The 15515-nt window shown below is 40.1% G+C and overlaps 1 protein-coding gene across 2 annotated transcripts in view; it reads left to right on the top strand.

The window, feature by feature from the left end:
• Window positions 1-15515, top strand: part of THSD4 (thrombospondin type 1 domain containing 4) — a 590530-nt gene that overhangs the window by 372983 nt on the left and 202032 nt on the right. Inside the window, exon 1 of one of the 2 annotated variants that reach the window (XM_012801852.2) lies at window positions 2260-2331. The exons of the other annotated variant lie outside the window; for it this stretch is intronic. Within the exon in view, the coding sequence (XP_012657306.1) occupies window positions 2260-2331 (72 nt within the window). Of the gene's footprint in view, window positions 1-2259; window positions 2332-15515 lie in introns of those variants that run through there. 2 annotated transcript variants of the gene reach the window in all.

A 15515-nucleotide genomic window follows, 5' to 3' on the forward strand; every position in this document is an offset into this window, starting at 1 on the left:
TTTTTTTTTTTTTAAGAGACACTGTCTAACTCTTGCTCAGGCTGGTTTCCTGAGCTCACACAATCCACCTGCCTCAGCCTCCCAGAGTGTTAGGATTATAGGTATAAGCCACTGTGCCCAGCCCCCCAATACTTTTTTAAAGGGAGACATGGTTAATGCTACAGAGAAGTAAAATAGGATAAGTGCTGAAATATTAATTACTGAATTTTATGACACAGGGACCACTGGTGATATTTCTAGAGGCCTTGCAGTATATAAAGAGGTCACAAGATAACAGAGGCTTGAAGGACAGTTGGGAGGTGTGTAGGCCAGGAGTTAGCAAACTACTGCTAAATCTGGCCTGCTGCCTGTTTTTATAAATAAAGTTTTATTGGAACACAGCCATGCCCATTCATGTGTGTAAAGTCCATGGTTGCATTTGTGCGATAATGGCAGAGTTGAATCATTGCCACAAGAGACCATATGGTCTGTAAAACGGAAAATATTTATCATCTGGCTCTTTACAGAAAGTTTCCCAGCCCCTGGCTAGACAACATCTCTGGTCTTTCAAGAACTTTGGCTGTCTTAAATAAATAACTCCTATATTTCTAGTGAGGTTATTGAATAGATAACAGTGACCCTTCCCTTAGGTAGCAGAACAGACCCAAAGCTGAACACTAACAATGAATACAAAAGGAGGAAGGGGGAGCAGGGATAAGGGAAGAAATTCATTCCTTCTCTTCGGCATACCTTCTTTCTTTTTCAGCCCTGTAAAAAGGGATTGAAAGTCCCTCACCCTAATCCCCCCACTCAAAAAACCTCCCTCTAATAAATTATCATGTGACTGGTGATAATAAACTTTCTGAGATGGCTGCAAACTGTAGTTAGGTTTCAGGTTTCCTCATTAATGCAGGAAAGTGCCCATAACCTGAGGCTTTTCAAGTGTTTATTAATTTACTTTCTGGAACTGAGTGCTGATCATTTAATTCAGATCAAAGAGAAAGCCTGTATCTTTAGTACTTACTGTGTGCCAGGAAGAATGCCAAGTTTGTGCCTAGGTGACCTCATTGATAGTGGTGATAACCATTGGATAGCATTGCCCCGTTTCTGAGGCAGGGCAGCTGGGGCTCACTGGAGTTAAATACTCACCCACACCATGCAGTTGTCCTATCCTCTGTGGCCACCAACAGCTTTGGAATGGTTCCTTGTGCCCATTCTAGGCTAAATCCAATACTCCGTGGGCTTTCAACCCATTTTAAACCATGATCTTTGCTATTTCAGAATATGAGTTGACCCCTTAAGGTGAGTCTCCAGTGGACTGTAGGGTTTAACAAGACCCCTTCCCCAGCCTGCTCCCCCACTCCCTGGCCCCAGGGTCTACCTTGATGGTCAGTCCGAGTTTACCCAGAGGTAACTCTTATTTCTTTGACACTATTCTGCATTTTGATGCACTGGCCAGCACTAACACTGGGGGTTCACACGTTCCCGCTTATTTTCACATTGTCTGCAGTAATTCCTCCAGCTATGAGTGAGGCATAGTGACCTAGGGATGCAGCAAAAGGGGGATATAGTGGCTCCTTCCCATCCATTCATGTCTATACAGTCAGTGCACAAACACACAGCACCCTTATGCCTTCTTTCCCCTTTGAAGCTGCCCTTGATAATGCAGCCTTTGACTACCTAGATTTCTGCAGCTATCAAATCAGATCGAAAGGGAACTCAGAGGTCATCCACCCAACCCTGGACTGCACCAGTTAGAAAATCAACCACAGCCCAGACAGGGCAAATTGTCCAGGCACACACAGCTTGTCAGCCCCAGATCCTGGCAGGCTAGTGCCCCTGGTCTCCCAGCTCCCCCAGCCTGGAGCTTTCACTGCCTCCTGCTGCCTCTGTGGATGAGGCAGGGGCTGTCCCCTGCCTGTGGAGTGCTTGCCTTAGAGCCCTTTTCATGAATGAGACCAGATGCAGAACTCCACATTGATCATTTCTGTCCCTCCCCTTTCTGCTTTCTGTTAAAGGCAGCCCCCCAGCTCCCAGCTGGCTCCTGTCCCCTCCCCCAGCCGGGAGAAGTTATTACATGAAGAGATCAGCTTACCAGTTTTCTTCAGAGCAGAGGCTGAGCTGGGAGCGCCGGGTAGTACAGTGAGGGAGAGCCCAGGGAACCAGCGCCGTGCCTAGCGGAACTCCAGGGCTGGAATCCCGAGACACAAGTGCATCTGCTAGCTGTTAGCACTTGGCAGACGGACTTCTCCTCTAGGGTAGTTCTAACTTGGGGTAATAATGTTTGTCAGCTACCTGATATTAACATTGCTCCACGTTCAAACAGCAATGTTAGCAAGACCTGGGGGAGAGGTAAGCCAAATAAAATATCTTGTCAGAAGTTGTATTTTTGTCAGCATTATATTTCCTCTTCTATCTACCAAGAGAGACCAGGGGTGGGTTTTTACGGTGTGTAGAGAGTAATGCTTTATATTACTTTTCTAGATTTGTCTTGCCTTTTCTTGTGTGAAGACTTCTTTTCTTCTTGAAGAATCCTGTAGTTTCAAAAATATCATTCTGAGCCTGTCTGTACAGTGGCCACACGAGGAAGTTGGCCTGGCCTTGGTGACAGATGCCTGTAGCATGCACCTTTCTCCTGCCGTTGCAGGGGGAAAGAAACGCCGTGTGTCAGATTCCAGTAGGGACTTTTACCTTTTGTGAATGTTTCTCCAATGAGGCAGGAAGAATATGCGTGTTTAGGGAGTTGTTTTTCTTCCTTGCTTTTGCACCCTTTCTCCTTTTTAGCGTTGATGTACTTGGAAAAATCTGTGCTTCACTTTCTATCACGGCTTTGAAGAATGATAATGATATACCACGGGGCTAGGAGTGTGCCCAGATTGACCATAGGTAGGAGGCATGTTTAAGCCCATGAAGATGATTTATTCTTACTGGTTTAGCGCATACGATTGCTGGGCACATTTTTGAACATCATTGAAAACTCTCAGAACCAGTGTTTAATGCAGGCAAAGAGAAGGAATGGTTTTGTGTATCTACCCTCACCTGCAGACAAGCCTGCAGCAAAGTCCCCTCATCCTCTCACGCACAACCCTGATGCCTGAGTAATGAGAGGACAGCCTTTCCCCTGCATCCATCTTCCTTTTTGAAAAGCCAAATGAAAAGTCTGTCTCCTAAAAAGGCCACGAGGCCTTGTCACAGCTTTTGCCTTTTGTTAGCCTTGTCAGGGACCAAGCAGGCGCTGAAAGCCTAATGTAATTACTTTCCCTTCTCTAAGAAGAGTGAAGTGAGAGCCCTCCCAGACCCAGCTGCCGTTTCAGCAGGCTTGTTGCTCTGTTCAAAATAGACATGCGGTTCCCAGGCGTGCGGCAGTGGGTCATTTGTTGTAGGCTTTTCACCTATTAGTTACCCATGTCCTCTGCTCCGCAGGTATTTTCTGGGCCTGTGAGGGAATCGAGCTCTTGAATGGGGGCCGCAGGAACTGAGTGGCTGAGTGATGCTGGAAGCTGAGGGCAGACCATTGCCCTCTAGTTGTAGTTGAAGTTCGCAGCTTCCCTGTTGATTTTTTACTGTGTAGAGTAAATGACAAATGGGCTGGCCTTGCTCAGCCTGGAGCACTGAAGCCGGCGAGAGGGGAACTCATATGGAAAATATTTCTGTCACTGCTGCAAGCACATGTGGTCTGGGGAGACGTCCGTACCAAGCAAATCGCAGCGCTGCGGCGGCCCCTCCGTGCCGTGCCAATCACGCCTATTAACAGCAAGGTGGAGGGTGGGCTTCAGTTACCTGCACGCAGCTGGCTCGTGGGGAAGCCGCGGTGGAATGCGTGTGCCCCGAGCCTTGTGTCACATGTGGAGAGACAAACAGCTCTGCTTCCCCTGACAATCAGCAAAGCAGATGAAAAACGAGAGGGATTACGCAGGCTCCCCCAAATCCTGATGCTGTTCAGACAGCACTCGCTCGGCACTCGGGAAAGGAAGGCAGAGCTTTTGTCTTTCTGTCTTCACTTAAGGGAACGGCCTGAAACCCAATGGGAGGCGGACAGATACCTGCCCTCCTGCCCCTTGGTCCCACTGTTCTGTGCTGAATAAAGATCCTCTGGGGCTTACTGTTTTCTCTCCCAGTTTCCTTCTTTCACCCAGTGTGTACGTGTGCCTGTGTTTCTGTGCCATGGGCTCCCCAGTGCCCGTGCTCCTGGGAAATTGTACAATTAGGATCCCTTCCCCTCACTGGAAGTGGAATGATGAGGAAGGAACATGAGTATGAGGAGCCCCCTCCCTCCTTAAAAAGAATGTAGTTTATATAGAGCTTTGAAGAATGTGGCATTTATTTATGAGAGCCTCTTTTTTTCTTTTCTTTTTTTTTTTATTGTCGTGTTCCTTACAAAACTTAGCCATGAACATGTGGCGTCGTCCCGAAGTCACTCAGATTTTCTTTTTCTCTGCCAGCTGGTTTTCTTGCAGGTTTTAATTATCTTCCCTTTGGATGTTCCTAAAAACACATGAGGGAGAGGAAGAAAGGGGGAGAAAGCGTCGTACACCTAGGGGTGCTTGGTAGGCTGTGTTCTCGGCGGGGGGCAGACCTCTGGGTAGCAGTTTACAGAGTCTGTTTTCTGGGGTGTGAGGTCTGTCCAGATGAGCAGGGACTGGCAGGTGGTGGGAGGAGGGGTGTGAAGGGAAGCAAGCCTTGTTTGGCGTCCTGTTGCTGGCACTGTCAGTGCTGGTGACTGATGTCCAAGGACAGAACAACCTGATACGGTGTCAGTGCCTAGGTTTGAGAAGAGCTGTTTTTTCTTCCATTTTCTGGTTGCCGGAATGTTAACCTGAGAATATTGAGGTCACAAGAATGGCTTTGCCCTGTCAAGGTTAGGGGAGCAACCTGGTACATTCGTGCAGATTTGGCAGCCCCTGACAGACTGCAAAGGACTTTTACAAGTTAGGCTGGGCTTTGGGTACATTTGTCAGCTTGGGGAGCGTGCCACGGTCCAGCCTCTTTGCAGGATAGTAATATAGTTTGGGGTGGGGGTGGGGGAGGCCTGCATTTTCTTCCCTGCACTTGGAATTGCCTTCTTAGATAAGACCGATGAGCAATGAGACACTGTCATATGGGGTGGCCATACAGTTCATGGGCAATTTAAAATAGACAACTATTTTAAATGTATGGAGGAGGCAGCAACTGGAAATCTATTAGGTTCCATATTTTATGATGAGATCAATTCCTAGAAGTGGGTCACAAAGATGTTCACTTTAATTTTGATGGCACAATATGGCAAAGCCTGTCAAAATTAAAAATAAATACCTTGGCTGCCAATAGGTACCAGTTTTCTTTTTGCAGCAACGAAAATGTTTTAGAATTATTCTTGATGGTCACATGATTTTGTGACTTTCCTGAAAACCATTGAGCATATCCTTTAAAAGAGCACATTTTAGGGTGGTGCCCATGGCTCAAAGGAGAAGGGCACCAGCCCCATATACCACGGGTGGCGGGTTCAAACCCAGCCCTAGCCAAAAACTGCAAAAAAAAAAGCACATTTTACGGTATCTCGGTTATATTTTGATTTTTGCATTAAAAATAAGTAAATGATAAATATCTTTTTGACCCAGCTTTTGCATTGCTAAGACTTTATCACATAGATCTACTCAAAGTACGTAAAATGCTCTATAAGCCACTTGTTATCATTTGGCTGTTTCTAACCTAATGTCCTAGTCACAAGGGACATTGTGCAGGTGTTCCAAAAACAAAAGAAAAAAGAGGTAGCACTGCCTGTGCTGTGAAGTAGCCACCGGGACGTGCTGTTAGGTAAGACAAACAAACTGCAGAACTGTATGTATAAAATGCCACCATTGTGTAAAAAGTGTTACTATATTTGTTTTCTCTGGAAGGATGTGTAAGAAGATGGGGAGGGAAGTAGGTGAGAGCGTCAAGTTTCACTATACACCTTTGGTACCTTGAATTGTGTACAGTAAGTATATCTTATCTAGGAAAAATAATAATCACTTTGTAATAAATAAGTGATATAGTAGATAACATCCTAGCGGGAGCTCACACATGGCATGTGCTGAGCTGAATATACATGAGTAAATACATGGCTCGTTACCAAAGTTTTGAGATACACAAAAGTCAAGAAACGTAAAATACATGCAGAGAGAAACAAGTGAAGCCCTCCCAGCAACACCCATAAGCTGAGCAAGTTGCAGCTTGCACGGGTGGATCAGAAAGGACACTGTTGACTCTGTTTCTTGGAAGTGAAATAATGGACCCCAACACAGTCTGTCTCAAAACTTTCATAGTGACCTACGTAGCCATAATAATAAAATACACCTGTGTGAAATGATTCCTTCAGGGCTAAAATGAAGTTCTGTAAGTGGTTTATTCATTCATTTAACACCTACCTATGGCCACTCTGGTTTTGTTTTGTTTTTCATTTTAAAAATGAGGATGGTCATAGAAGCTACCCGAAGGGTGGCTGGAAGGATCAAATGCAATATTATATGTAAAGCTCTTAGCGTGTGTGCCAAGCACATAGTAAACAGCAGTTATTGGCTGTTACTACAGTTACCACTGCCAGGGCACCCCGGGTGTGCCAACCCTGTGCTGAAAAAAGGAAGGTGGAAAAGGAGATCTTTGATGAGCTTACATTCTACAGTGGGCATGGAATGCAAACAGTTAATGAGCATGCAGTGAGTAACTCTTTAATTGCAAGAGCAGAGGCAAAGGAGTAATGGGAAGGTGCAGAGAGCGTCCACAGACCATGGCATAGTTGAAGTGAGACTTGAAGGATTGTATGTCAGGGGTCTTCAAGACGACCCCCAGGTCCAGTGATCTGCAGTGATTCAGTGATACTGGCATTCTGGACAAGGGATACAGAGCAAAATCATCAACGGGAAGAGTTGTAGGGTAAAATGTAGGGAAAACCAGACAGACGCTCCCAAGGCTCTTCTCCCGGGGAGGAACACCAGACGCACTTAAGCCCCCTAGCAATGAGTTATGACAACATATGTGACATGTTGCCAGCCAGGTAGCTTGTTAGAATCTCAGAACCTGAGGGTCTTTACTAGGGCTGACCCCATAGCACCCCCTGCCTGCCACGTACCAAAATTCCAGACTCCCAGAAACAGGTTTCAGCATAAACTCTTGTCTGGACAGTACTATGTAGTGAGGCGTAGTGAGCCACCCTCATCAGTCCTGGGCATGATAGGACCCTCTCCAAAAGGCCGACCTTGTAAGTAGACCTTTTAATGGGGAGCAGTCAGGTCTGCTATGTTAACTCTTTTCTGATGGATGGGTAAGCATTTTATGTGGAAGAAGAAGGGAGGGAGGACATTCCAGGCAGAGGGAAAACATCCATAGAGCCCCAGAAGTAAGAAAGGACATGAGATGTTCTGAAACAACACATAGTTCAGAAGCTTACATGGTGAGGGGGTGGAGCGGGAGATTTGTCAGCCAGCTGCATTGTGAGAGTTGGAGTTGTTCTCTGTGCCTTTGAAAGTTCCAGGAATTCCACATCTATAGTTTTAAGACTATCTTTTTATGATGTGTCATTTAGGTCACCATTGCAGGATATTTTCTTGTTCATAGAATATTAAAATTATGGCTCAGCGCCTGTGGCTCATGCGGCTAAGGCACCAGCCACATACACTTGAGCTGGCGGGTGCGAATCCAGCCTGGGCCCCCCCAATAACAATAACAGTTGCAACCAAAAAATAGCCAGGTGTTGTGGCAGGTGCCTGTAGTCCCAGCTACTTGGGAGGCGGAGGCAGGAGAATCGCTTGAGCCCAGGAGTTGGAGGTTACTGTGCTGAGATGCCACAGCACTCTACCCAGGGCGACAGCTTGAGGCTCTGTCTCAAAAAAAAAAAGAGAGAGAGAATATTAAAATTATTTCCTAAGGAGTAAATCAAATTAGATTATGAATGTAGAGCTACTTTGTAAGCAGCAGTAGCTTTTATAAAAAACAAGTTATTAATCCCTAGGATAATATCTGTGACAAATAGAAATAAAAGGTCAAGGTGATGACCTTAATAGCTGATTCTTGGTACACAACTTTCAGTGGATCCACCTTTCTTTTTCTTTTCTTTTTTAGGGGATAAGGGAGGGGACAGAGTCTTACTCTGTTGCCCAGGCTGGGGTGTCATGACATCAGCCTTGCTCACATCAACCTCAAACTTGTAGATTGAAATGATCTTCCTGCCTTCACCTTCCAGGTAGTTGGAACTACATGCTCCCACCATGATGCCTGACTATTTTTAGTAGAGAGAGGGTCTTGCTCTTTCTCAGGCCAGTCTCAGACTCCTGAGCTCAAGCAATCCACCCGCCTAGCCTCCTAGAGTGCTAGGATTGCAGGCGTGAGCCACCATGCCTAGCCTCTACCTTTCTTTTTCTGACATCTAAAATTAAAAATTGGCAGGTACTCATGCCTGTAATCCTAGCCCTCTGGGAGGCTGAGGCAGCTTGAGCTCAAGAGTTTGAGACCAGCCTGAGCAAGAGCAAGACCCTGTCTCTACCAAAAATGGAAAAACTAGCCGGGCATCGTGGTGGGTGCCTATAGTCCCCGATACCTGGGAGCTGAGACAGGAGGATTTCTTGAGCTCAACAATCTGAGGTTGCTGTGAGCTATGATGATGCCATGGCACTCTACCCAGGGTGACAGAGTGAGACAGCGTCTCAAAAATTTAAAAAAAAAAAAATTTAAATGAAAAAAATAAAAAATCATCTATATGGAGCTCACTTGATAATGTAAGACCTCAGTTTGAGCCTTGGCTCAATCGCTTCTAGTCATATGACTTTTGACTTTAAGAATTTTTTTCCAACTATGAAAGCTGTACAAACAAACTCAAGCAATAAACAAATGCAGAGAATGAAAGTTAAAGGTTCCTTCTTTACCCTCACTCCCTCCCCTCCCCTTCTTTTCTCCCCAGATGAAATCGTTAACAATTTGGCGTGTGTCCTTGTAGATCTCTGCCTGCACATTTATAAACAAAAGGATGTATGCATATGTGTGGGGGGTGGGCAGTTTATGTGTGTGTTTGCCCACAATGTGCAAATAGTAGTGGGCTTTTTCTTCTTTTCTGGTACCTGTGCTTTTTGTTTCTGCCTCTTGTCTGCCTGTAATTGCTGGGACTTCCACAATATAGTGCTGAATCTGAGAACTGAAAAGGGATTCTTGTCTCCAGACTTAAATGGGAATGCTTCTAATATTTCATCACTAAGGGTAATACCTGTCAGATGTTTTAGGTAAATAAACCATACCAAGTTATTATAAGTTTTTATCAAAAGTAGTTGTTGAATTTTATTAAACATTGTTTGCCTTCATCAAAATGCTCATGAGTTTTCTCAAACTTTAATCTACTTATGCAGTGAATTATATTATGGATTTCTTAATGTTGAACTATTTGCAATCCTGGCATTAACTATCCTAATTGTGGTAATTTATTAATTAAACTTGGTACTAGATTTGATTGCCAAATATTTTATTTTAATTTTTTTCTTCTTTTTGAATAAGTACTATTGGCTGTTAGTATACTAAACTAGAGTTAGTTTGGTAAAATCCATTCAAAAGTCTTTCCTTTTTGTTGTATGCATTGAAACAGTTTAAACAAGAGAGGAATTAACTTTTTGTTGAACTCAATCATAAAACTATCCATCCAGTTGTTGAAAAGATGGTCTTTGAGTCCTTTTTTTTTTAACTGTTTCTTTTAGTTGTTAAAAAAGTATAATATTTAATATATGCAGAATATATATAATATATAAACAAGTAATGAAGTGAAGTAGTAAAACCAACAACTTATGAAGCCACCACCCAACTAAAGAAATCAATTCCTAATACTCGGTGCTACTCCCCACTCCCATCCTTCCTACTTCTCTCCCCTCTTTATCTTGAATTTTATGGTTTTAACTTTATGATATATTATTATTTTTTTATAATGTATTATTATATTATATATTATTTTATATTTATGGGTTTAACTTTATTGCTTTTTATAATATATTATTATATTTATATAATATATTTTTTATTTATAATTATATGTGTATATGTCTCTAAAGAATATATTGTTTGGCTTTGAGTTGTATAAACATGGTGTCCTAACTTTTTTATGATAACGCATGGTGTCCTAACTTTTTTATGATAACATGATAATGCATATAGCACAGGTTCATTCATTTTCACAACCACATAGTATTCCACCCACTACATAAATGTATATCATCTTTTCTCCTGTTTATAGACATTTGAGTACCTCCCAGGCTTTTTCCCCATTATAAACAATGTAGCTATGAACATTTTGGAACACGTCTTCTCATATAGTATATGTGCAGAGTGTTGAATTACTGGGCCATAGAGAATGTGTTTGTTTAACTCTACAAGATAATGTGAAATTGATTTCTATAGCAGTTGTATCAGTTTTCATTTCCACTAGCACAGTGCAAAAGTTCTCAATGATTCTGCTCCTTTCCAATATTTGGTATTATCAGACAGTTTATCTTTTATTGCTGTATTAGATATAAAGTTGCATCAGTGTGTGTTAATTGACATTTTCCTGCTGTAGAATAATTATTTTATGTGTACAGACCATTCCTGTTTCCTCTTCTGTGAAATGCCTGTTCGTGTTTATTCCTCATTTTAAATTTGGTTCTTTGGCCTGGCACCATGGCTCAGCACTTTGGGAGGTCACACCAGGATCACTTAAGGCCAGGAGTTCATGACCAGCCTGAGAAAAATAGTGAGATTCCCATCTCTACAAAAAATGTTTAAAAATAATGAGCCAGGTACAGTGGCATGTGCTTGAGCCTGTGGTCCTAGCTACTAGGAAAGCTAAGGAAGATGGATTGTTTGAGCCCAATAGTGTGAGGTTACAGTGAGCTATGACAGCACCACTGTACTCCAGCCTGGTGACAGATGAAGTATGAATAAATGTGGTCCTTTGCTTGTTCACTACTGATTTAAGAACTTTATATATATATATTGAGTATGAATTCTTTGCTTGTTATTCCATGTAATATCCAGTTTGTTGCTGTGTTTGAAATCTTATAGTGTCTTTTGCTAAACTAAAGTGTTAGTGCATTTCAATCTATCAGTTTTATTTCTTTATGTTAATATATTTTAATTTATCAGTGTTAGTGCATTTCAATTTATCAGTTTTATTTCTTTATGTTAATACATTTTCAGAAATTATTGATCCCAAAAGTTACAGAGAGATTCTCCTGTATTTCTTTATAATATTATTGAAGTTTTGCATTTCACACTTAAGTTTTTAATACACTTAGAACTAATTTTTCTGTATAGTACAAATAAGAGACCTAATTTCATTTTTCATTAAGTGATCTAATTTCCATTTCCCTCCCTTCTTGGTGATCAAATGCTGCAGGACCATTTATTGTATGGTCTTTTTCTTTCAGCAAATTTACAGTACAGTTCTGTCCAACGTCAAGGTTCCATATAAACTGTACTATGTATGTGTGTCTTTTCTGGCCTGTGTATCTGCCCCATTGGTCTTCTGTGTATCTCTGCCCCAGTAATGCACTTTCTTAATTACTGTGGCTTTACAATAAATCTTTATCTGTGTAGGGCAAGTTTCTTCACCATCTTCTTTCAGAGCATCTTAGCTCTTCTTAGATATTTGCTCTTCCTTGCAAATTTCAAGTTATCTCATCAATTTTTCTGGGGTTTTTTGGGGAGGGGGCAGAGTCTCCCTCTGTTACCCTGGCTAGAGTACCATTGTATCAACCTAGCTCACAGCAACCTCAACCTCCCGGGTTCAAGCAATCCTCCTGCCTCAGCCTCCCAAGTAGCTGGGACTACAGGTGCCCACCACAGTGCCCAGCTAATTTTGATATTTTTATTAAAGATAGGGGTGGCACTCTTCCTCAAGCCAGTCTCCTGAGCTCAAGGAATCTCCTGCCTCCTTCTTCCCAGAGTGCTAGGATCATAGGCATGAGCCTCTGTGCCTGGGCTTTCATCAATTTTTCTTTAAAAATCCTTTGGAAATTTTTAATAGAATTGTATTGAATCTATAGATCAACATGAGGATACTAACATGATTCTAGTTTTGAGCCATTCTATCCATGAAGACAGTATAAGCTTTATGTTTATTTAGGTCTTCTTTGAAGTTTTTCACTAAAATTTTATGATTTTTCTATGTAAAGGTCTTACACATCTTAATATTCCTAGCTACTTGGTTGTATTTTTATTATCATGAGTTATATATATATATATATTTTATAACATTATTTCTGTTTGTTGCCTAGCAACTTTCTGAAGTCTCTTATTAATGTAAGTCAATTTTATGTTGGAACTTTTGTGATTTCTAAACACATAATTATGTAATCTGTGATTAATGACCATTTTGATTTTTTTCCTTTTCCAATTCTTATGTGTTTTATTTCTGTTTAATGATCCTTTTGGCTTTTCCTTCTTTTAAAATTCTTATAACTTCTATTTCTTAACCTTTGCACTGACTAGAACCTCCAGTAAAGTGTTAGTGTTATTTTATTACTGATTTAAAAAGAATGCTTCTAACATTTTGTCTTTAAAAATAAAGTTTGCTTGAAGTTTTTGGTTTTATACTTTAGTGGTTTGACAAGCCCTCTTCTATTCCTAGTCTGGTAAAAGATTTATTTTTTTAATCATGAATAGGTGTGGAATTTTATCTAATGCATTTTCTTTGTCTATTGAGATGATCATTTGGTTTTCCTCCTTCAATCTGTGAGTGTAATAAATTACAAAAATTGATTGTATAATGTTAAACCATCCTTGCATTCCAGGGATAAATCCAACTTGGTTATGCTATATTAAATTTTTAAGTTAATTTTACCACATAACTATTTTTAAGAGGATTTAAAAAATGTATATTCTAAAGTGGCCTTAAGATTTTTCTTTCCTACACTGTCCTTTCTTGTCTTGTTACAAGGCTATACCAATCTTATAAATTCATTTCAGAATATTACCTTATTTTCTAATTTCCAGAAGATTATATATAAAATTATTATAATCTATTCCTAGCAAGTCCCCTAAAAAGTTGGCAAGGCCTGCTGTGTTTTTCCTTTATGGGGAAATTTTAAATCACTAATTATATTTTATTCAATAGTTATAGGGAAATTAAGTCTTTCTGTTTATTGTTGGAAAATATTGGAAAGTCCATTCCAGTTTATGAATATAAATATGTTTGTTATACCCCCTAATTATCTTTCCTAATATTGTTCATCTGTGCCTTCTGTTTTATTGACTATTACTGCTAAAATCCGATCAGTTTTATTAGTCTCCATGAAAAATCAACTTTCAGCCATGTTGATCCTCTGCATTGAAGCTTTGTTTTCTGTTCCATTCAGTTTTGCTCTTATATTTCCATCCACTTTCTTTGGGTTTATTTAGTCATTTTTTTAAAACCTTATTCACTTTTAAAATTTATGTTTGGCTCATTAGTTTTTGGCCTTTCATCTGTTCTAATATAAATATTAAAGATCATAATTTTTCTTATAATACCACATGTATTGCATCTCTTAAAGTTTTGATATATTTTTATTATTCAGTCTTAAGTATTTTAAAAAATTATCATTATGATACTTTCTCTGACCAATTCATTACTTAGTTATATTTTTTAAAGTATGAAGGATTTTTGGTGGGGTTTTTTAATCTCAAATTAATTTCTAACCTGATTTTATTGTGGTCAGAGAATGCAGTACCTATAGACTGATTTTTGAGATCTGGTAAAACTTGCTTTATGGCTTAGTATCTGAATAGTCTTTGTAAACATTCCAAGCGTGCTTGGAAAAAATGTTTATTGGGGTGACTATTCCTGATAATTAGGTACAAGGACTTTTGCATATCTGTCCAATTGAGGCCGTAGATTATATTATTCAAGTCTCCTGTGTCTTTACTAATGTTTGTCTGCTTCATCTATCAGTACTTGAGGACAGTGTCTCCCATTAGCAGCTTTCCTGGCCTGTGGAGGGTGTGGGGTGGGGCTGACCTCACTGTTCTTCCTGCAGTTCTATCTGTGATGTTGGTGACCACTTGGCCCCTCCTTCTCATTGTACCTGTGGTTTCTGAGTTTAGAATTTTTTTCATCTGTGTATAGTCTGCTTTGGTGGTTTCTTCTGCTGTGGTTTCTTGCCAGCATAAACTTTCCAATATCCAGAAATTCCTCAGGATTTTTAATTGCTGTTCATATTCTTTCTTATTTTATACTTGCAACAACATGTGTATCCTTTCTATCATTTGAATGGAATTTGGGGAATGAAAGAGAGAAACAAGTATTTTTGCTCCGTCTGCCATCTTGACCCTTAGTAAGAGTCATTTTTATCCTTTCATCCTTGTGTTCCTCCTTTTCTGTTTTCTCTCAACAAATGTTTGTTAGGCAAATACAATAATTTTTCTAGACCTCTGCCTCCCTATCTATAAAATGGGGATAATAACAAAGATCTATAAAAATGAAAAAGTGACTGACCTTTGGAGCCTTCTTTTAACTTTCCTTTTCTGCAGCTCATGTTATAAAGGAGCCCAAATACATAGAAGCTCAAACAAAATTCTATTTGTACTTTTTGAGAAAATTACTTATAAAGAAACTATTGCATGCCTTAATAGAAAGTCCCATTTTATAAATGGGGACATTATTTAGTCTAAAAGCTGATGCTACAGTGGGTGTTCTTTTTTCCTTTCCCATTTTCTTATACTGTGCTGTTAGCATGCATACTCAATTAGACATTTCTGCTTTAAAAATAATAACTTTTTAACTTAGAAATCCTTGTTCGCTGATTCAGCATATTCAGTAAATTTATTTACTTTAGCTTAGAAAGTTAATATGAACTGACAGAAAGAATGCTGAAATTTCAACCCAGGCATATTTAAAGGACAAAAAAGAATAACTGATGTAAAAGAGTGGTTTGTATTAGAATGTACTGAAATCTGCCTATATGCAGTTTTTATGTTCCTATATTGCACCAAGGCAAAATAAGCAATCCCGAACTGAATCCAACTGTGTAATGCATGCTGTTCTGTGTGTTTTTGTGCTATGAGCTATGGAGTTCATAAGAAGGGGAGACCATATCTACCCTCTAAAGACAGACGTCAACAAATAGGTTAGTGAAGTCTAAGATATAAATTACTCTAATAAATATATTATGCCCTTTTGTGAGACAAAGAATAGCCTTATGAAGAAAATAACATTTAAGATGGGATTGAAGAATGCTTAGGAGTTCCATAGATATTAGAAAGAAGCATTGCAAGTCTCAGAAACAATGTTAATGAAGACAGTATGAGCTTGGGAAGGGTTAAGGGCATAGGAGATTCAGATAATGGCAAATGATTTTTTTCTTTTGCATAGAACATCAAGTACGCATTGAGGAAGATAATGCATGAGAGTTGGTTCGGGGTTCATATTACACATAATACAATTTGAGACTTAAAAAAAAGCATTAAGGCTTGTTTTGTGGCCAAATATACTAATTTTTGTAAGTGTTCCATGGAAGCTTGTAAAGATATACTTTCTATTTGTATTATAAATATAGATGCATATTTAGATGTGCATTCTTCCACGTAATTAT

This window comes from Otolemur garnettii, unplaced genomic scaffold (genome assembly GCF_000181295.1).
Source record: "Otolemur garnettii isolate 467f Iridium unplaced genomic scaffold, OtoGar3 scaffold00011, whole genome shotgun sequence".
NCBI lineage: Eukaryota > Metazoa > Chordata > Mammalia > Primates > Galagidae > Otolemur > Otolemur garnettii.